This window comes from Struthio camelus, chromosome 2 (genome assembly GCF_040807025.1).
Source record: "Struthio camelus isolate bStrCam1 chromosome 2, bStrCam1.hap1, whole genome shotgun sequence".
Taxonomy (NCBI): Eukaryota; Metazoa; Chordata; class Aves; order Struthioniformes; family Struthionidae; genus Struthio; species Struthio camelus.
Genome location: NC_090943.1, coordinates 131,829,888 through 131,853,553, shown reverse-complemented (window position 1 = coordinate 131,853,553; position 23,666 = coordinate 131,829,888). Strand labels below are relative to the sequence as shown.

General features: G+C 35.8%; 1 protein-coding gene across 2 annotated transcripts in view; it reads left to right on the top strand.

The window, feature by feature from the left end:
* Window positions 1-23,666, top strand: part of PREX2 (phosphatidylinositol-3,4,5-trisphosphate dependent Rac exchange factor 2) — a 187,571-nt gene that overhangs the window by 78,739 nt on the left and 85,166 nt on the right. For both annotated transcript variants that reach the window (XM_068932558.1, XM_068932559.1), the window contains 13 exons: window positions 331-475; window positions 989-1,089; window positions 5,470-5,573; window positions 6,943-6,992; window positions 7,514-7,589; window positions 8,335-8,407; window positions 9,572-9,714; window positions 9,846-9,938; window positions 11,330-11,478; window positions 14,121-14,206; window positions 16,391-16,527; window positions 20,307-20,424; window positions 21,330-21,514. In XM_068932558.1, the coding sequence (XP_068788659.1) occupies window positions 331-475; window positions 989-1,089; window positions 5,470-5,573; window positions 6,943-6,992; window positions 7,514-7,589; window positions 8,335-8,407; window positions 9,572-9,714; window positions 9,846-9,938; window positions 11,330-11,478; window positions 14,121-14,206; window positions 16,391-16,527; window positions 20,307-20,424; window positions 21,330-21,514 (1,460 nt within the window). The remainder of the gene's footprint in view (window positions 1-330; window positions 476-988; window positions 1,090-5,469; window positions 5,574-6,942; window positions 6,993-7,513; window positions 7,590-8,334; window positions 8,408-9,571; window positions 9,715-9,845; window positions 9,939-11,329; window positions 11,479-14,120; window positions 14,207-16,390; window positions 16,528-20,306; window positions 20,425-21,329; window positions 21,515-23,666) is intronic.

Here is a 23,666-nt window from a genome sequence, read left to right as displayed (position 1 = left end):
TGACTCTTCCCTTGTAAGTGTTCACATAATGAAGTCAATGAAAATCACAGAATTAGTATTTTTACTGTGATATCAGTGGTGATGTCAGTATAGGAGTACATTTTCAGGAACTTAACTTCACTATAAGGAATTTATAGATAACATTTTATTATGTTTATATGAAGATCAGTTGCTTAGTCGAACCTTGATACTGAGCGAAATAATGGAAAATAATTACTTTTACATTTGCTTTTTTATGTATAAAAGCATTGGGTTTACTTCTTAGTTTTGGAGAATATTTTGAAATTTAATGGCAATGTCACTTCATAAAATCTGAATGTATCTTGGCAGGTTTAAAACTGGGCATGGAACAAGACACTTGGGTGATGATCTCCGAACAAGGAGAAAGGCTGTACAAAATGATGTGCAAACAAGGGAATCTCATCAAAGACAGGAAGAGGAAACTAACCACTTTCCCCAAATGCTTTCTTGGAAGGTAGAATATGCATTTGGTAGTGTGAATTTCAGCTAGCTGAAAACACACTTGAAATCTTCTTTGGCATTTTAAGGAAACTATCACAGAATAGTTACAGAATCGTTTAGGTTGGAAGGGACCTCTGGAGATCATCTAGTCCAACCTCCCTGCTCAAGCAGGGTCACCTGAGCATATTTCCCAGGATCACATCCAGAATGTGATCATCCAGAATGTATCATTTATTTTCAATCTCTGTTAGGGCTGTTTGTCTCCCATGCCAGAATTTCACCAAAATGTAAATTAGGGAACATGTAAATGTTTCCCATTATAGACAGAGCATCCACCCTACCTGTAATAAATAAAAATGAAAAGGGAGCTTATGGTAGAAATAATTCTGTTGTGCAAAATGTATTGTAGAGTGCTTACAAACTTAGGTACTTTTGTATCAAATATAAAGAGGGACTGGAAGGAAAAGGTGGTAGATGTGGTGGTATGACATTTAAAGTTTGTTTTTTGTATCTGTTTTTAATTCAGCGAATTTGTGTCCTGGTTGTTGGAAATTGGAGAGATACACAGATCTGAAGAAGGTGTTCATCTTGGCCAAGCTTTGTTAGAGAATGGCATTATCCATCATGGTAAATATAATTAGTTTTAACTTATTTATTTTCAAGGTAATTGTTATAATTAGAATGAACTTAATTTATTTTTAGTGAAAAGATGATCTTGTTAATGCGAGATAGTTTGTTGAATCTGCAGTATCCTCGCAGGGACCTCATGGGGCAATTGCGAATGCCTAGTAGATTTACTGGGAGTGGTTCTGTTGGTTTAATTGGATTAGATATATGCTGCTGAGATCACAGCACCACAAACACGGACCTAGAGTTGCTATCCTATTGTAAGCAGAAATCGCTTCTATGGGAACATAAGGAAGGGTAGACTGCTTTTAAGGATATAAGCCTTCTTTTAGGCAAGGCTTTATAGGGGTCCTTGATCAACTAAGAATTGTAGAAAGGAGTGAGTAATGAATGTCGCAGTTCTCTGTTGATAAATGTGCCCGATTATTTTTTAGGAATAACAAGTGGAGCTGATAGAACCCAGCCTACATCTCAACAGTTTAATGTTTTGAATTTTAACTCCCAATTTTCAGCAGAGTAGAATACTATTAAAATTCAAATTTTCATATCGAAATTTTCCCTCGCAACTATCTGACTTGACCTCATTCAGGAGAGAAGTATCACTGAAATGATAGAGTTTTTGAGCCAATAAGAACTGTTGATTTCTTGAGGTAATTTGCACTGGCAACATTTTTCATATCCAATTCTCTTGCAAGATCAGCTCCTCATCTCTGTCCCTTTTACAAGGTATGGTTCAGCAGGACCATACAAGTGAACTAGAGAAACTTCTGTTTTTGAAGATGCGTGGATTGCAATAGGTACAGTCACTTAAAAACAATTAGTGAAACAATTGCGAAGTTAGCTACTGTTCCAGCATGGATCCAGGGTGTAAATTTAGGTGGAATCAATGATAATTTACATTGTAATGTTTATATACTTAGGCCAGTAATAAATTCAACACATGCTTTGTAAAACTGATATAAAAATCTCCTAATACCTCAGAAGCTGCTCAGATTCCTGCACTGATTTGGGCTTAGTTTTGGAATATATGAAAGGTTAGAGGCTATTTTACAAAACTCAAAGAAATGTAACCAGTTGAGAGGCAGATGGTGGTTCTTTGCCACCGTGTTTTCAGTGTCCTTGGCTGGAAAGACAGTGGGAGTAACAGAGTGCTGCTTAGCTTTATGCTTTTTAAACATACACAGAGTAGGAGTAAAAATATTAAGCGTATTCATCAGTAGTCATGTAGTCTTTAATATTTTGATGCCAGTCTGTGGTTTTCCTCCACCATCATTCAAATGTCAGATGCTATTAGATTTGCTACACACACAGAACTGTTGTCAGTGGAATGATTCTGTTGCCAAAGATTCTTCCTCTGATCTCATAATTTATGTCCCAAATACACTAATAGACTTTCTCAATACAGAGTTAAATGAATATTGTGTAATTTCATGAGATAAAAGGGTAATTATATTGGAGCATAGAAATAGGAGCCAGACTACTTTGAATAGTGGATCCAGCTGTGGTTTGGTGAAAATAGAATTCTTAAAATAAAGTTGAATGAACCATCTGTTTTCACAGAGGGAGCAAGGGAGGAAGAAAGTTTGGCTGATATTCACATTGGAAATGTTGTAGAGGGCTTTGTTAGACTGTGCATGTTCACTGTGCCTGCCATTATTTTCACTGTGTTGGGCTTCGTTCTAGCAAGACCCGGACCCATATTGTGATGAGCATTGTTTTACTTGCTGGTGTGTGAACTCTTGCAAGTGGAAAAGTTATGTTTTTTGCTTGTTTCGTTTTCCAGTTTTGCACAAAGGAAAAATCTGTTTGTACAGTGCTCATCTAAATCTACCTGCTATCATTGTCTCTGATATCTGAAAAGACTTGCATCAGTCAATGGGCTGAACTGCTTTGTCAAGTCACTGCTCCTGCTAATTAGAGCTAGAAGAGTAAGAAGCTTTGTAGTTACTAAAATAATCTGTATATTGAAGAGTTTTTTAAATGTGTATTAGGTTGTAGTTTCATGAATGTATAAGCTGATTCAGCTGCTAAAATAAACAGCCGTGGTCCCTTTTATGCTAGCACAGGTGTTTGTGGGGCTGTGCAGTTTCATGGATTGGAGTACTGATGGGAGTTAAAAAGTAAAAAAGTGAAAGTAGAAGACAGGACTAGCTTAAAGCTCAGTCAGTTCCCTTTTCTTGTTGTGTCCAATATAAATACCTATCCCAACACCAGGGAGTACTGGCACATGGGTGGGAGTGAAACAGAAAATTACATAGGATGGTTATTTTCCTGGTGATAATGGGTTATACTAGCTTTGAGTATTTGTGAAACTATGGCCTTAGGAATGTACAGCTGATTCTAGTTAAAATAAACTAGGACATACAGTAATCTAAATGTTTTCTTACATCTTCTTCAGTAGCTGATGATCATCCATCCAATGCTCCTCTTGGAGCAAAACAAGCCAAATCATGTCTATTTCATAGAAAACAAAAAAACAAACAGAAAATTAAAGGTGATTTTATAGCTTCACCTACAGCATTGCCTGAAGATACTTTGGTATTTTGTACAGCATACTTGAGTAGGAAGCTTCCTTGTCTGGTTTCTTTAATTTCTAGAGCTCAGGATGTGCCAGCTCTGTGAACCTGCTCCTGTAGTTGCTGATGGACCATATGTGTGTAGGGGGCTGCAAAGACAGAGCAGTGTTTGCATTCTTCAGGGTTGTGTTCTGTTTTTTTACAGGCCAGCAAGGATGGAAGGGTGCTTTGTAGTCATGATTCCCTCTATGCATCTCTGGAACAGTCAGGAACAATTTGGTCTTAGGCAATAGAATTCTGGTGGTGGCTTTTCTATTTCCAGTAGTTACTGGTTTTAAACAAACTTAAAGTTTGATGATCTAGTGAGTATATTCTGTTCAGCAACAGTAGGAAAGTATTTTTAATTACAGAACTAAAACTAATCTTTATTACTCAGTTAAATAGTGGTCACCATCCATTAAAATGCATTTGGATACTTATACTAGGCAATATATATGGAAATTTTGTAGTCTGTACCTGATGTGTTAGAAGGAAATGACGTGTAAAAGAGCTTCACGGTGATTGTGGATGATCACCTCAGCATGTGTACTGCCAGTTCAAGACAGTGGCAAAAAGTCAGAATAGCATCCTTGGCTTTACTATTAGTAGATGTATCAAATGCAGATAGAGAAGTTATTTTGTTCTTTCACATGAAGCTGGTGAAAGCACTCTATATATAACGTCAGTTTTTATGTCCATGCATTAGGAGCTGTGTGGAGATACTGAAGAGCTTGAAGGAGCGTTAAAAATGATGCAGTGGTTACAGAAGGCTCCTTACTGTGCAAAGCTTATGGTGTCCAACCTAATTTGTTGAAGAGAATAACGGGTGATGGTTTAATCACTTGGTATAGGGAGGCACACTAGAAGAATTATCTGATGCTGTGGGCCTCGTTACTCTGGTCAACAAAGACATAACGATAGCCTATTACAGCAAGCAGATGCTACATAAACGTAGTTTTGAATTAAAGTTGATGGTTTCAAGCTTTCAGAAGGACTTGCTTTAGTCCTATTTCTGGGAGAAGTTTTCATCATATGATGTGTCTGTTTTGACCAAACAGTTGTGTGGGATTCTGTTCTTGGAATCTGTGAGCCTCTCTAAACTGGAAATTCACGTATTAAGATACTTTCTTCATGGGTCTTTGGGGAAGTGGATTGTCTACAGTGACTTCAACATCTTCACACTGACTTCAAGTCCCTCGTACTTAAGACCTTCAGCTGGCAATGTATGGAGGAAGAAGTTCCCTCTCCCTTTCCTCCCCCAGTGCATAACTGGTCAAATGAGTTGTGGGGTGTTTGCATTTTTATTGAATCATCTGAGATGGGCCTGAGTTAAGAGTTGGAACAAAGAATAATGTGGAACAATAGTGTGAATAGTTGCAATCCCTACCCCTCCCCCATCACCTGTTTTAGCTGGTTAGTTGACAGGCTTTGCAAAAGCACTCAAGATTAGATCAGATTTGGGATGGGAGTGTACCCAATGTCAAATTTATTTGATACATTTTGTCATTCCTTTGTGAAAGCTAGGATCATTGGGCTTGTCTTGCCTAATTTTCCAGGTTGCTCCTTGCCTGGTTGTCTGTCCTGTTCTATGCCTGTGACTTAAAATTGTTTGGTTTCCTGTGGACTACTTAAATATTGTGAGAAATATAGTCACCTGTGACTTAAAGGAACTTAGGCCAAATTATCTACCAGGGCTTCCTGCCCTCACTGTCTGAAATCTACTACTGTGTATTGGGTTGTTGTTAGAAAGATTACTTGGGCCATCTTCTTTCTTTTTCATTTCTTCAGAAAGTCACCTAACATCACATGATTATTTTTCTTTTAGTCACAGATAAGCACCAATTCAAACCTGAACACATGCTGTACAGATTCCGATATGATGATGGAACATATTATCCAAGAAATGAAATGCAGGATGTGATTTCTAAGGTACAGAGCAGTTGCTATTATTAGTAAGAACGTATAAGAAATCTTCTTGAAAAACAATGTAAAATATTATGCTAGGACAAATAGCGTCCTCTCACACTTGCCTAGCTCTGTATTTATGTGAATCAAAGTTAATTATACATATCTAAGGGCAGATTTTGGCTTATTGCTACATATTTTAGATACAAAATTAAGAAATTTATTTTAATTATTTAATGGTTTCATATGCAGGGTGTATTGCCTATGTTTCTTGATGATTATGAAGCCAACAGTTCATTGTATTTTTCAATCCGTGTTAATAGATACAAGGCTGTATATAGAAGGTTTTTCTCCCTTTTCCTGTAAATTCAAGTAGCTTTTATTAGTGCCTTAATGAAGCAGTAAATCAGGAAATGAATAGATATTGTAATGTAGATATTTAGGTAGTGCGGTCCATCTGTAAACTATAAACATAACAAAATGATTGAACAAAATTACCTTTAAACTCATTGATAGTCAAACTTCTCCTGATTTTGAGACAGGAAAAAATGGCAGCACTTGGGTATTACACTACAATATCACTAATTTATCTCTTGGCATTTGTTAACGTAAGGCATATCTAAGAGAACATTCAATACTGAACTACCAGGTAGAGCAATGTATAATTTTGACACAATTTTCTGTTGTTATCCACATATTGTCCTCCATATTATAATTCTTTTTTGACAGTGTGTTAAGGAATGCTAACTTGATATTTTTAAATACCATTTTTGAGGGTAGTATCCTGAACTCCTCCAAAAATGTTGTTTATATTTGCTGGTTTTTAATTAAAAAGCTCCACATCTTTAAATCATTTTGCACCTATTTTCTTAATTTTTTTATTTTTTTAAATTTACTGGCTGACTGTAATTTCAGTTTGTAAATAAGGTGCCTATGGATATAATTGAATGTCTCTGAATTTTTTTTTTTTTTTACTTTAATTGTTCGTTTAGTCTGTAGAATAGCAAACAGTGATTGGGGAAACATTAATGCATAGAAACATTGCTTCATCTTTCAGGTTTTGTGTACCTTTCTTTTCTAGAGCTCAGGATGTGCCAGATTACTATGCCTTCAAAATAATCTTCTAATGCTACCTTAAAGCTAATCTTTTTTTTGCATGTGTCTTAGTTAAACTTGATTAGAAATGTTTTCTCTCATCATTTATTCATTAATATTGTTGTTATCTTGAAATTTTAAGTTTTGGCACATGAAAAGATACAGACTTTTTAATAATTTTTTTTTCGAATGGCTGAATGAAATGCATTTAGAACAGTTAGGCTTCCTTACTGTGTTTATTCCTTTCATGTTCTGTTTGGTGTAAATGTCTGATTAACTTCATCTTTCTCTTTAACAGGGTGTACGACTGTACTGTCGCCTTCACAGTCTGTTTACCCCAGTAATTAGGTGAGTCCAATCGGGAAATCCTCAATGACTCCTTCAAAAGAGATATATATTCTGCAGAGACTGTGTTTGAACATAGGAGCCCAGTCCATGCTTTCAAGATTAGTATCTTGGGAAGAATCAAACAAGATTGAAGGACTGTCAAGAGAAAAAGCATAACTGCATCATAAAATGAACAAGAACTCAGTTTAATATGACTTTCTTTTCAAACTTGTAGAACCTTCTAGGTCCTAATTAATATGCTTGGATGCCTACTGTGTGTATTAACATGCTCACTTCTATACTGTCACTCCACTATCTTGTCTGGAGAGACTCAACTGTAACAAGACAACTACCTTTTTGCTCCACCTTCATGTTCCAGTGACATCATTGCCCGAGTAAGATATGGGCAGCCCCCTTTTTCCAATCTATCATAAAATTTGACTTACAAAAGCTTAATTCATGCTTATACCAACTTGTATATAAAATACAAGTTTTTCTTCTGTACTCTTTTGAGGGTTTTTTTTTGGTTTTGTTTTGAACAGGGATAAGGATTATCATCTGAGAACCTACAAATCTGTAGTCATGGCTAACAAACTCATAGACTGGTTGATTGCACAGGCAAGTGTACACTTTTGGATTTATGTACTTTTTAAATATATGTTTAAATTCTAGTAGGGAAGATAGTGCTGTATTAAGTGGAGTAACACGCAAACACTTGGTCTAAGAGTTCTAGTTATTAGAGCAGTGTTTGTGTGTAAATGCAATCCTCTTAAATGAGTGAAATAACAGAAATCAGCCATCAAGAGTCATGCTGTTCATTTCTTTTATGTTTATGTTCCTTATTTGCTATGGAACTTCAAAAGTTTTAATGAAATTTAGCTTTGTGATTCAGCGTGTAACGCTATTCGTGGTTTTAGTTGAAAGGGATAGGGTCTGAGAACTCAGAATTACTGGCTACTTGGGTAAGAGTAGTATCAATTTGCTGTCATCCATTCTGTTTTATTTTAAGCAAGGTAGGAATGAGGATGGGAATAGTCTGGTCACTAAGTCAGGTATACCAATTTTTGATACCTTTTTATATTCTATTATGTACAGTTTTTATAGCGAATGCAATGTTCCTAAAATGTTTCCATATTCTATTTTCAACTGTAAAGAGGTACACTACTATATATACATATATATATGCACATTGTATTATATATACATTATAAATGTATATATACACTATAAATGTATTATATAAAGGTGGCAACGGTAAGTATAATTTACAAGCATTGCCTGCCCTGTGAGGTTGTGCGAATGTGTATAGAATACCTTTTACTCATCTGTTAAAATGTAAAAAATACATGCTGTGGTTTAACAGGGGGATTGCCGGACCAGGGAGGAAGCTATGATCTTTGGTGTAGCTCTTTGTGACAATGGATTTATGCACCATGGTAAGTACATTCTGTACAAGCTAGTGCTTGCCTTTTGTTTAATGCCATCTGCTTAGTAGGAAGGAAATGCAGGGGCTGTTAAAGATGTTACAGAAGGGATAGGAAATAAGTAGTTTTATTGCATTTCGGAAGAGACCTATGCTTTAAATTTCAAGAAAAAAAAACTGCTGTATACTTGAAAATTATTTTAAGTTAATTTTATAATATATACTGAGGGTTTCATTCTTTGAGTGATTTAGGGGGGAAGATGACAATGAAGACAAAAATTGAGGGAGTATGTAGGAACCAATGATAACAGCAGAAAAGTAGTAGAAGGTGTTAAAAGTGAGTTCTTAAGAAGAAAAAAAGAGGCATTTTTGGAAGAATGAATAAAAGTATGGAGAAACATAGGAAGCTGTGAGAGTAGGAGAAAGTGGACTGTGGAAAAGTGAGAAAATCGTGAGGACAGCAGAGAACAAAGAAAAAAGGGAGAGGTCAGCGATGTGTGCAAAACTGAAAATGAAGAGAACAAGGCTGAATTTAATACCATCAGAGGCAAGATTTCAATAAAAGGATTGACACGGCAGGTCATTTACTGAAATAAAAGGAGGAAGAAATGATTTCCTCATCAGCTCGTTTAGAGAAGGAGGGAGAATAACTTCTCCTCAGATGCTGTTTGTTCTTTTTCCTTTTGATTTTTAAACATAAAAACTGCACCCATCTGCTGTTCTAGTTGCTTCCAAATCCCCAGCAAACCCATTTCTAATAATGAAGCTGGCATGCTTCACCACCTGGAGAGTGCCAGAACTTGGTGAGCACTGATCTCCAACAGCTGTCCAGCCGAACTTTCTGAAATCGTATCTGTAAAACCCTTTTAAGGAGAAAACCTTTGTGCCTGATATTTTCACTAAAACCTTTTAAGGCTAACGTGTCCTCCTCACTCTGGCAAAACCGCATGTTGTACTTGAAAAAGAACTTAGTGGTAGCTATCTATAATGGATCCAAACAACAACTGTTATTTATTTTAGAAGTTAAAATTTGCGTAGATTCATGCACAAAATAGTTTGCTAGCATTTAATAAATGTGCCCATGTCCAGTATTGTATGGTTCAGGAAAGATATGATATTCAAGAATTCAAAAAAAAAAAAAAAAAAGAAATGATGTTTGTGTTTCCGTATTATACAGTGTTAGAAAAAAGTGAATTTAAAGATGAACCGCTGCTGTTCCGTTTTTTTGCGGACGAAGAAATGGAAGGGTCAAATATGAAGCACAAGCTCATGAAACATGATTTAAAAGTAGTGGAAAATGTCATAGCCAAGTCATTATTGGTGAGTTAATAAACTGAATGAGCATATGTTTTGATGACTAATAAATTGGATATAATGAAAAAAGATTGAGTTATAGTTTAACTCTTTTTAATCTCTTTCTGAACGATATTTTAAACAATTATATTTTCCAGATTAAATCTAATGAAGGTACCTATGGTTTTGGTTTAGAAGATAAAAATAAAGTGCCAATTATTAAAGTGGTGGAGAAAGGATCGAATGCTGAGGTATCAAATATTGTAAATTATTTTTATTGAATTGTTCACAGCTGTGTATTTCGTGTGTCATTTAGGAAAAATTATAATCGTACATGATAGCTCAATAATTTGACAACTTACCAAGAAAGTTGTAGTTATGAACTTCTAAAATTATTCTGTTTAAAACAAAGCTGTGACCATTATTAACACTCATTTTATTTTCAGGTAATTTTTTGTAATGAGAGTAGTGATATAAGTTAAATTTTATTTATTTTTATGCATTTCATAACATTCCATCATTATTAATGAGTAGCATACACACTTAGTGGTAAAATATGAAATGAATATAAAACAAGTATGCTGCTCTTTAAATGTGTACTTGATTTATTTCACAGTAAAGAATGTGCTAAGGTTTTATGATTTTTATTTGCAATTGCATAAAGTCTAGAATTTCAGAATCTGAATTAAGAAAGTACAGCCTTTCTGTTTGTTATTATTGCTTTTGATATTCTGTGAAGTAAATTCATACTGCGTCTATAGAAATGTATGAGGATCTCCATGCATGTAAAGGTTAAAAAAAGGATGAGAATCTCTTTTACAAGAGAAAGATATTAGACCTGAATTTAAAGTTCTCCTGGTGGGAAAGGAGTTGTGATAAAAATAGACACAGAAAACCAGTAATATAATGCAGCTACAGAGCTGTATCTGGGATGAGTTGGCTCTGTGAGCTTTGTGTAGTTCCATATTGTCTTTTTCTACGGTCAGATTCTGTCATGATCCCAAAAGCGCTAAGCTCATGCATGTGCTTATGTGCTTAGCGTGTGCCTGGAGCAGCTCTGTGGGTTCCTGGTATCCCGGCTGGATATGGTTTCTTTCTTGTTAAACCAGAGTTCAAAGATTGTCTGTGATCTGACATGCTATACTTTTGGCTCACAGGCATGGCCACAAAACTTTTAAGGATCTTGTTCAGTTTTGGAACTTAATAAATATTCGTTTAGTAAAATATTCATCAAGTCCATCTGTTTGAAATAAGTCTTTCGTTCCTTTGGAGATAGAAAGGCAGGCAAATTAGGTAATGTCATAAAAACAACAAAAAAACTGGCTCAATGAAAGCTGTTGTGTAATTATTATGAATATTAACTGATACTATAGTAGTCATAAAACCTTGATTAAGATTAGGACTCATTTAGATCTCTTCAGAATTAGCGTTTACAGTATGCTCTGTGTCAATATAATTAGTTCTAGAGCTATTTTGTGGTGTTAGTCTTCTGTATGCTAGTCTTCTATGTGAAGAAGGCGTAAGGAACGTAAAGAAAATGTATGTATTGTTATTTCTATTGGGGTTGCATGCAAGCAAAATAAAATGTAATGCTGGTGGTTATAAAAGGCAAACATATACAGAACTGTTATTTGTTTTCTAGATGGCAGGCTTGGAAGTTGGGAAAAAAATCTTTGCCATTAATGGTGACCTGGTTTTTCTGCGACCCTTTAGTGAAGTGGATTGCTTCCTGAAAGCCTGTTTAAACAGCAGAAAGCCCCTACGGGTTCTTGTGAGCACTAAACCACGGGAGTAAGTTGTCATACCGTTGGGGGAATTTTAAAAACTACATTTGAAGTGAATTTTAAAAGACAAGTGAAATTTTGAACAGCCCTACTGCAAGGTTATTTTAAATGCTGAGGATGAAATGTCTTATTGTTGAGGTGTTATTTAGTTCATTTAAATGTCTCTTACAAAGCTATTCGATTAAGTAAAGTAATAAGATGAACCAATAGAATGGTGGATATAGTATCAAAGCACCAAGTCTTGCATCTAATCTTACTTGATTAAAGCCAAGCAAACTGATCTGCTTGTGTTTTATTTTATTGCATTTCTCAGCCAGGAAAAGCAAAACAGCAGTGCTTTAGATCTTCAGGTCTGCCACTTTAAGTGCATGCAGAAACTGCAAGTAAAAATGAGGTTTCCTTGAATATATGGGCAGTTTTGATCACTTATCTGATATTCTGTTTATAAAACAAGTTCCTCTGTCTGGGGATTAGTTCCTGGTTTGGCAGAAGTTAGACTTTGTCATCTAATGGGCCTCTTCCGTATCTGTGCCGGTCATATAAACAAGAGTAACAAGTAAACAGCTCCAGATCTTTAAACAAGAGAGGCATTTCTGTGCAAAGGTTTGACCCTTGCTACCTCAATGAAATTCTTCTTATGGAAAAGAAATACAAAGTGAGGCCTAATGTCTGAATTCAGATGTGTAAATGAGCACAAGGCTATTAAAGTTAATGCAGTTGTTATTGGTTTACATATACGCCAAACAAAGAGGAGAATAAGAAACAGCAGTCGGGAGAAATTTGATTCATGTCAAATTTCACAGAGCAAGGAGGAAGCCATCCCCTGTTACCAGGTAACGCACGCTGACTGCCTTTAGGAGGGCTTTGGTTAAGCGGTAGAATAGAGACGTGTTTCTCCTTTTAATAAACGAGGGCATTTTAGGAAAGATACGTCTTGAGAAATACAGCCCCACCTAGCATAAGGAAAAGAGCAAAGGAGGAAATACGGCCTAAAGTTGATCGTCTGGATTGATACTACCAAGAAAAAAAGAAAAGGAATACACGCGCACACACACACACACGCACACACACACACGCGTGCACACACAGACGGTGATAGTGCTGGAGCTAGCATACACGGCATAACTTGGCTTTTCTTTTATGTAGATTTTGGTTTCATTTCTGACACACTCACCACTAAATATGTGGGTGAATCTCAAGGTTGACAGAGAAGATCTAGTGAATGTTGCCAGAGAAATTTAAGAATTTATTTCTCCCTACTGTCTGCTTTTTATCAAAAGCTGCTACTAGCACGACTGTGTGGGCTGAAGAGACAGTTTTATCTTTGTAAATTCTTAACTTAAACTGCCAATGATGGTCTTTCATGGGAAACTCATTAGCATGTTCAGAAAGCATTTTCCGAATGAAGCTATATAGATTGTATTAACCTAAATTAATATACAATGTTTATATTTAAATAAACCATAGTTGTAAAAATATATTAAATGCACATTTATTAATTTTAAGAACATTTAAATATCTTTTAAAGATTTATAGGCTCCAGTGGGATTTGGTCGCATCTTATTTTATAACTGCCTCCAGATGCTAAACATTATGTGTACCAGGAAAAACTGGAAGTACAAGAAATAATGCAGTGATATTATTTAAAACTCTTTGTAAGTCAAAGGTACTACAGAATTCTTCAGATGTATTTTGAAATCACTTTTCAGCATCAGTTTGAATTTGTCTGCTTTTGCAGTGGCAAATAGATCGCAATGCAAAGATTCGCTATGTAAGAACACCAGAGCTGGCGCTGGAAGTAAAGGCTGCATAGTTAAATTGGTGCAGTGCATGCATGACCTAACTAGCTCTGATAAGGACTAATGCAACTGCGCCACTTCCTCTGGAGCCGGAGCTAGTATCAAGTGGATACGCTCAGCATACTTTGGGCTAGCTCAGGGCTTCATTATGAAGAGCAGATGTGAATTGTCATTCTCATAACTATGTTTTTGTTAGTGTTATGTTTGTCAATAGATTTATTACTGTTGCACTTAAACAAAGCAAGATTGTAATACAATGTGCCTACATGCTATATAAACAGTATTAGGTAATCCTTTCTTTGCAAAACTCAGGGCTTTGTATAGCTGCTCAGAAAAGCTCCAACAAAATATTTTTGCAGTAAAAGTTGCCAAATAGAAATTTAGATGTTAACGAAATTCTATTTCTAATGGAAATCTACTCTACATAATCTTCATCAGCTCATCTGACAAGGCTTTCCGTGATCTCTGGTCCCAAGGCTCTGTGCCCTTGGCTCGTTGACTGTCTGCTTTCCCTGAGCTTTCAGTGTTGTTATACTGTGGCATCTTAGCTACAGTGCAGTACCTTTGGGAGAAATTTTAAAGCTGTGCTGCCTTGGCCTTAATCAGCATATTGAAATTCTACGTGAACTCATATTGTCTTTCTCTGATTGCTTTCAGGATCATAACTTGCTTGTATATCTAATTAAAGTGGTGCAACGTATCTGCAATATGTATGGTGCTGAATCTGAGGTTATGAATTGACTGAAAGCATACAAGTTTTATACCCCTGTAACCTACTCATTACAGTCCATTTTTATGATAAATAACAAAATGCCTTTTATTACGTTTGCGCATTCTTTGCTTTTATCAGGACAGTGAAGATTCCTGACTCTGCGGATGGACTTGGATTCCAAATCCGCGGCTTTGGCCCATCAGTTGTCCATGCTGTTGGGAGAGGTAAGGCAGAAGAGTTGATAAAACTAATGGTAAATGTATGTTTAATGTCTTAATGGCCTGGCTTAGGTAAATCAAACTACGATCCAGTTTTTCAGCTTAGATGGCCTTTTCTAGTGTCACAAACAACATAAAATAAAATTAGATAAGATTATTTCATGTTATTATATTTTGTGAGCTTTGGATAGTTTTCCTGATTTTTTTTTTGGATGTTTATTTCTGTACGTATTTATGTGAATGTAGGTAAGTTAAGGTCACACAGTCTTTACAGATTGAGAAACAGCTGATAAATGCAAAATTAACTTCTCCAGTGAGTGGGTGTTGGAATCCATTTCCTGACAGTTAATTTGTTAAGTCACTACGTGGTTCTGCAATCTTCTGAAAATGTTTTACAGAAAGCATACTTTTGGCAGTCTTTTCAAGGATGCTGGTTATGTATCCCGCCTTACTAATTGCAGATGTTTGCTTTAAATACTGTGTTTGGTTCATTTTGTGTTACTACTGTCAAACACTTGCCATTTCTAACTCAGTATGTTCTGGACTACTGCACTGGCAATAAAAGAATGTGAAGCATCCTTTGCTGCTCTTGTACGTCGCTCATGGCAGCGTCACCTAAAGCTGTATTTTCAGCTACTTTGGGGCAGTTCTTCTCCCACCCCACTTTGTACTTGAGGAACTTAAACTGAGTTGATCTACAAAGTAGTCAGATTTGGACAGAGCTAGATGATTTTTTTTCTAGGCTGTGGTGCCAGAAATGAGATTTTCAAGGGGAGAAAGTCTAATAAACTACCGACTATTGAGCCAATTTGATAATTATTTCCACACCTGGGTCTCAGTTTAGCTGCCTATCCTTATTCATTAAGCACATATTTTATTCTCATTTACCTCAATAGCATATAAGTGCTTGCTTGTGTGGTTTGCTAAACCTGAAGGGTTTAAAGCATGTGCTTAAATACTTTGCTGAACTGAGACCTTGGTTTTTTGAATTCTAAATAATATTTCTGCTGTCTTGAGAGATAATAATTAAGTCCTATTTTAATCTTTATTTTTAAGTCAACTTTTTTGGGGGGGGAGGGGATAGGGGTGGGACTTGTTATTTCAGTTATTTCAGTTATTTCCTTGTCAAATTTGTTCACCTGACAAATCATAACATGGCTTTTCCATTTATCAGCCCTGCAAATTCAGTTTAGCCTTTTCTTTTATAGTATCAAGCTTCTGCACCTAGCTTTGCAGGAAAGAAGACTAAACATTTTCTAATAGTGGCTAGAGTCAGAGTTAGATGTCACTGGCACCCTTATGGCAATACCAACAAAGACATAAGGATGCAAGTGATCAGTGAGATGGAAGTAAGGTCATACACCAGCAGGCTGTCTTTCAAGAGGGTGCTTGAGTCATACTGGAAAGATCTCGAAACAGCTGCTTATAGTACTCTTTCTGTGGATAGAGGATTTTCCCAAAGTGGTTATTCAACTGTGAAAATAAATGACTGAACCGTATAATTTATCTTGTTCGAAGAGTATTTTTATTTTGTTTGTTCAAAATGATTAAAGTTAATAAAATCTCCCAGTCAATTATCTTTGGTTGTTTAATTTAAATGTATAAGGCTGTTTCTGTTATAAATGAGTTGGTAAAGAGATTAAAATAAGAACAGACTACATAGCAGTATCCTTGGATGTGGATTTTTCACTGATTGTTTAACAAGAATTTCTAGTACACTCTGATAGTTCTTTAAATTGTAAGCCAATCACCAGAAAGCTTCTGCTTTCTATGCCTGAGCCAGTCAAAAGCCCAGAGGCTTAGGGCATATAATAGAATTTAGAAAAAAAGTGGTCTAGGTTATGATTAGTTGGTTTCAAGCTAGAGCGTTTTTATCTTTTTCAATCCTTTTCTTTTAGACAAATTTCTTTTAGACAAATTTAGACGCATTTGCATATTGGCCATCAACATTTGCTTTATGAAATAGTTTTTAGAATAATTATCCAATTTCTTTGCATGGAATCATCTGCTGCAGAGCTCGGTACCTTTGCAAAGTCCAGCCGTCTTCAGAAGCTCTATCTAGTAGGCACAGGCAGTGCAACTACATGAGAATCAGTGAGAACAGATTCTGATACAAAATGAGGCCCTTGGACCGTAAGCTTTAAGGGAGTTGTTTAGAAAAAGAAAGGTCAACTTTCACTTTTCTTATAGGAACAGTGGCGGCTGCAGCAGGTCTCCACCCTGGCCAATGCATAATCAAAGTGAATGGAATTAATGTCAGCAAAGAGACTCATGCAAGTGTTATTGCTCACGTCACAGCATGCAGGAAGTACAGGCGTCCAATGCAGGTACAGTTCACTTGGTTTACTTGGCACTTTTTCTGACTAAATTCTTTTTCTCAAGTGTTCTCTACAGCTAAAGTAAACAGTGTGGTGTATATCTCTAGCTGAGTATCCCTTGTGTTTGCGGGTGACAAGAGGAAAGGAATGGTGAACGAAAGCGGAGGGAAGCCAATTGAACTACAGAGGCTGAGGATAGCTCAATTATATTGTTGATGTTAAAGGCCTGTTTAACTTCAGTGTTGAAAATCTAAGCTTATAGCTAAATATTTTTCTCATATTGTATTTTTAAAAGATAATTTCAAATGTTTCTACAGCTCTGTGCAGAAAGCACTATTGTATATCTTCTCATCTTGATGGAGGAGATTTACACAGCATACTGCTTACTCATTAGCATGAGAATGTAATGCCAAAAGCTGATCCCCTTCCAGAATTTTGTAGCACTCCAGCACATTGAGAGCAGAGTGTATATACTCCATCTATAAAAGTCCCTTTGTGTTCCTGTTACATTCCATTCTTAGGAAATAAGCAGTTCAAGGACTCAGAATTTCCCTTTTTTAATAAAAGTATGCAAGTTTTGTTTTGATTTTTTTCACTTTCAGTTTATGAGAAAATGCCATGGCTTCCAAGACACAGAAACTGTGAGGAAGAAAACCAAAAGCAGCAGGATTTCTATAACGTGATTTTTCCACGTTCCTGCAAATTTTTCATAAACTGTGAACCAGTATCATGAGTTAACTTCACAAAGTCTTCCAGAGCATGTTAATTGAGAGGAAAAATCCAATTACAATCAAGTGTGAAATCCTTCTCCCATATCTACTGCATTGATATGAGATAAGCTTTGTAAATAGGAGTTAGTTTGAACTGTATCATGAATCTCTATTCATGAAAATGTCTGGATTTTTTTTTTAGCTATAACACAAAACTGAAGTTGTTACATAACATATCAAGACAGAGCTCACCTATTCTTTAAGGGAGGTATGCTGTGGTAAAGAGAGGGTGCTTTGTCTAGAAATACAAAAACTGGCTAGAACACCAGGTGTATTTTAACTGTTGTGCAAGTGTGGGGTTGCTACAGAGGTTAGTGACATGCAAAAAGCAGTGATTGGCTAGCATGCATGCCTTGACATGTGAAATTGCTCTGTATGATTTTTCCTCCGTTTGTGTAATATGTTGGAATACTATTTTTCCTATGCTGAATATTTCTTTCAATATAAAAAAGGAGCTGATTAGGTTCAGCCAAATACAAATAACTAGAATCTCCCAATTTGAGAAAAATTTCTAAGAAAACCTTAATTTAAAATGTAATGCAACAAATGCTATGGGAGAATTCCTGTCTAGACTGAAATAAATGGCAATATTCCCTCTGATGTCAAGAAAGCTAGAATTTCATTTCCTGTTCAGAAATCTTGGATTTTAGTTATTTGGAAGATGACTACAGATTTCTCTTATTTTGTAAGCATGATGCATTAGCTCATCATTTCATTAATACAAATATTGAAATCTCTCCTGTGGTCTGCATAGTTGAAAGGGAATCCTATTGTTTTCTGCAAATTCCCTTTTACAGTGTGAGGAATTTCCCTACTTGCCTAGAGCATGAAGTTTTTCATTTCAAATTCGGATTAATAGAGTGTGAATTTACTGCATTACTACTGTGTAACTTTTCTTGGAAAGTGTTTATATTCTTTCTGTCTTGTCTGGAGGGAGAAAATTTAAAGCAGGTTTCACTCCATGAAATTACACATAGTTCCTTTGCAGTGGTAATAAGCATGCTGTAACAGATTTAAGTGCTTTGTATAATGCTTTTGGAGAACATTGCTCCAGATTATATTGCATTATATATTGTATTAACTTTTGAAACAGTGACTTCCAGTTTAACTTGAAGGTAGTCCTTGTTTTAGGCCATGTTAAAGGCCTAAAGCATGAAAGGATGTTTTTCTGTGTCTTCCATGTTTGTTGATCCAAGTAAGGAGTCCTTTGACACACTCTAAATCTGTTAGATAGTAATGCTTAATGCTGCCCACATATATAACAAACCTGTATAAGGCTCCATAAATAAGCAGCAGCTTTCAGATGTATCTGCAAAGAGGGGTGGAATTCAGAATCATTTCTGTTGATTGACTTGTGCACAGGTATGTTCCAAAAATCAACAGAGCGCTCTGAAAGTTAAGCTCCCTTATGAAAATATTTCAATGCCTTTGAGGGAAAAATAAGGCTGAACTGAGGAAACCTAGAGAGAAATTGCATCTCAAATCAAGTAAAAATTTAGTTATCTGTGATTCATGAATTAAAGTTGATGGCTGAATACTGTACATTAGCAAAGCATAAAGTGATGCACTTAGCATTTTGCATGAAAATTATAACATTCAGCTTAAACTTTTGTCATCCTTGCTTAACTTTGAATTCTGTTCCACAAACTTATTTTTAAAGACTGTGATTTCAGAATAGTCATAATAATGCCGTTTATTCTGATGTAGTTGTTGGAGATGGATTGAATAACTGGCTATCAGACTTTTTGTGAAGTGTAAGAGGAAGAGTATTCTGTAGCTAACATATTTGGTAGGCCCTATACAATGCTTGTATATGTATATATATATACATATGCATCTACATATATGTGTGTATAATATATGTAATATATAAGCATCTGATTGTCCCCCTTCCGTAATGATTAAGACCAAATTTTGTGAAAAAAAACGGATCTCTGTCTTAGTCTCATCTGGAACGAAACACTTCTGTGGAACAGCTCTACAACCCTTGCTGTACTGTTTATATTGGACCAATGATGGCTAACATGCAGTTGGCGAGCTAAATGTAGGCAGCCAGAACAGTTCATGCAGCCCTGTTCCCTGAGGGCTGCTCATACATGAGCATATGCTTCTAGTCATTTGGGAGAGTGACTTGATGTGGACCATGTGATGAGAGTATTTCTGCTCCTGTGGTAAAAGCAAACCGAGTGTATCAGGTTACCTTAAGGGGATTAGATGCCCATCTGGTTATATAACAGGGATGGTAGGGATGCTTCTTGGATGGTGTACATGTGATGGGCATATGTATAAATAAGGGCAGGGGGAGGGAGAATATGATGTAAGGTTGCCACATGGTGTCTTTGTAGGCTGTCTGACCAGGCCACCATTCCTGTGCTCATGACTTTCCATGAGATGCAGGGTTTTGCAGCCTGAGAAGAGCATTCTGTCCTTTGCTGTTTGTTACTGGGGGGAAAATAAAGCAGATCTAATAAAATAACTGTTATAAAGGCAAAAACAAGTACTGAGAGTTACAGTGTATATTCTTGTTGCTAGTGTCAAGTGGGTAAAGTAGACCTACCATACCTTTGGTTGGTTATTCCATAATCTGTGTTAGTCCCGTGGATGCATGGCAAATTTAGTGAGGCTAAAATTGTTTCTCTTATTTTTTTCACAATTTCCTGTCTTTTTTTTTTCAATACGTAATTTGGTTTAGAAATGTCTTAAGTTATTTTTGACTGGGACATAAAACTGATGAAAGCCATGCTGTCGGGGATTTCATACTGCTCCATGACAGTATATGCAGAAATAAAAAAGTACATTGATTAAATGCTTCAAATGGAAATGGTTTTAGATAAAGCCAAACTTCTCTCTTATTTTCAAAATATTATTATTTTTAAATTGGAGCTCAGAAAGCAGTAAAGTTGATAATGCTCGGGGAATTAAAGTAACAATTTCACGTTTAAAAGCAGCAAAGAAATTGCTCTAGATTGTATTTGCGAAGTTTTTCCTATCTCTTTCTTTTTTTTTTCTGTTCTTTAGCATGATTCTATACAATGGGTTTACAACAGTATTGAAAGTGCACAGGAAGATCTTCAGAAAACCAATACTAAGCCCTCTGGAGATGATGGAGGAGATGCCTTTGACTGCAAGGTGGAAGGTATGTGATGCTTGTTTTTATTTTGTCGTTGCTCGGAGTGTTGGTGCAGTAGTAAGCAAAATACAGCCAGTGTTTTTGTTTTCGGGGAGGAAACTACAAGCAGATTGCATGATTTGTTTTACATAACGATTTGCAATTTTTTAATGTATTCCTAAGAGGTAAATTTAACGTGCTGCCCTCTGAAGATTGTTATATTCCCGATTTCAAGAAAAAGCTTCTGTGATACTTTAGGAAAAATCTGGTTATTTTTCATTTGTAGGGTGCACAATCCTAGGAATTATCTGATTTATTTTCACTTGTAGAAATCATTTAATGCTAAATTAGACGAGTTAGTGAGTGTACTTAATGAAAAATAACAAATTAGCTGTCCTTCAGATTATTTTCAAGCAATTCATGTTTAGAGAAAGCTGGATTCATATGCATCTACAAAGGTGATAATTAAAGAGATGGTTAACATGTAACTTGTATTTGTGTTCTCTGGGTAAACACTGAGGTTGTTGCATTTCTGAATGTAGATACTTTCATGGTCATTTCTTCTGGGTTATCTAGAACTTCTCAGCTTTCTGTTACTTTTGTTACTTTTTTACTTCTCTACATTGTAAGTAAAATTGAATTATTTTCCTTCAACAGTAATTGTTTATAAAGGGAGCCTTTTGTAACTTGTCATTCCTGCTTCTTGAACTTCATGAAATTGCCTGTTCGTGTTCATGCTCATCAAGCTCGTATTTTAGCAGCCATAAACCTACTGACTTGCTGATTTTAAATCATTCAACTGCTAGCTGGTGTACTTTTTAAAACAGAATGATGAAAGCATACCTATTTCTGGAAATGTTGCCTATATCCTTTTTCTTTTGTTTAATTGTCAACCCTCCTCTCGATTGATTGTGTTATTTTCTTTATTTTAGAGGTAATTGACAAGTTTAACACTATGGCAATAATTGATGGGAAGAAAGATCATGTGAGCCTGACTGTTGACAATGTTCATCTGGAGTATGGAGTGGTTTACGAGTATGACAGCACAGCTGGAATAAAATGCCATGTGTTAGAGAAGATGATTGAGCCAAAGGGTTTTTTCAGCTTGACTGCAAAGGTATGAAGCAATTTTTGTATGTAATAATTTCTATTATACTTAATAATGCTAATGTAACATCTGATTCATTCTGTTTATATGTATTTCACTTAATATCTTATAATTGTGGGTCACCTTTGTCCCTCAGACATTGCAAAGATGGTTTGTGTAGTCAGGAAGCAAAATAAGTTATGGTGTGGTTATAAATTGAGCTTCTAAGGTGAATAAATGTGAAAGAACTGAAAAATCTTCTCTTCTCCCCCCCCCCCCCTTTTTTATAATTATTGAGAAAAAATCTTCAAAGAAAGTCAAAGACTGATTGTAATGTCAAAACTTTCTGAAGGTAGGCTGTAGTTTCCAAATGTTCCTTAATCTCATCGGAATTGCATGTGCCACTTCTTTAATTTGTTTCAGGGAGAGTAACAAAAGTAGCAGGACAGCTGTCTTTTTCGTGTCTTAAAGTAAAAGCAAACTGTGTATACACAGGAACACACATTTGCAAAATCACAGATGCGGAGGAAGACAGCTGCAACTTTAGAGGTTACTTTGGAGTTTTTCTCTGTGAGTCTTTCCAAATGATAAAACCTTCAATTGTTACAAATGGCAAAGATTATTTATTTATATTTGGTGTTGTCAGGGTCAGAATGACAAATGTAGGAATACAGCTCTTTGAATTTCTTCTATCTTTTCACACACATGTTAATAAAATATCCTTAATAAAAGTATGAAAGTGCAACATTTTGGGGGAGTATATTCAGTATCTGCAAATTTCTTCTGTTGATCTTTCCATGAAAACTGTAAGCTAAGATTCTGAGCTTTCACTGAAATGACTGAGTCATGGGCATGTGTTCCCTTTCACTGACTGCACTTTGGAAACTGTAACCTCTGCAGTGGGCCAGCTTGGCAAACAGGGGAGTAACTTCTTGCACAAACATCATGAGAACTGCTAGAGCTGGTCTAGTCGATGCTTCAGGTGACTGGCCTGAAAGAAGTTATTCTTACTGTTGTTAAATTTCATGTAACATATTTAAGATATTATTTACTAACTGTTTTAGAAATATTTTTTCCATTGCTATATATGGAGTAATTGATAAGTAAACAAGTACTTCCAGCACACTGATCTGGCCTTAAATAATGCAGTGTCGTTGCCTTTAGAGTTTAAGCTGGTTTAATAATTATTCAGGGATGACTGAACAATATATGTTGCAGGGAAAGAATGCATATTAATTGCTTTCAGTTGACTTTACCCCAAGTGAGTTTCTGTCATGCCCTGCGGTGTGCTGATTGATATATTGGAAATTTATGTTAAATTATTGTCTTATGTGAGTGCCAGGAGTAACTGGCCTACAGGACAAATGGATATTGTCTTGCATTGTTCTTTTTTCACCGAGAGAAAGCTATTGTAGCCAAATATACTAGTATAAAGGAGATATAATTATGTCAGAATAGTATAAAGAGGATATCAAGTGATACTGGTGTAAAGAATTACAAAATGTTCAGTGGCAGAAAAAACAGGCTATTTAACTCAAAGACAATAATAAAAATTGTAATGGCACTTTATCAGATATAAATATCTGCAAATGATTTTAAATACTCTTAACCTAGAATTCCCTGCACTTTCAATGGGATCTTATGTTTCTCTCCATATGTTTCTGTTTCTTTTTGCTGCATGGTTATCATTGCTCTGCATTATTACGCAACTACTCTATTCTGCATCATATATAGCAGGGGAGTAAAGTAATCCTGTATTCCTTCCCTATATTGCGCAAAGCTTTACTATCCGTATTATTATGATGAAAAAGGGTCCCAGGTTATGCTGTAAAAGTTACTGGGTTGGAATGCATTTAATTTAAAGAACAGATGAAACAAGCATCTTGAATTATTTGAATTTGTATTATTAGTTAGACCTGATGCAAAGGAAACTTACAAGCGTGACCAAAATGACTAGGAAGTTTTAATTAATCTAGTGATTGAACATTGAAGCAAAAGAGTTAAAAGCTTTCCTCAGCTCATCCTGCTGAGGACCTAAGACAAAATTTCTCTTGGGTTCTACTCATGCAGAGTCTGTTATTTCTGAAAAACTTGAGATTCTGCACTCCGACATTTCTGTAGGTAGTCATTTTTTCCAAACTCTTGGGCCAGGCTTATATGGCGTATATTACATATGCGATGT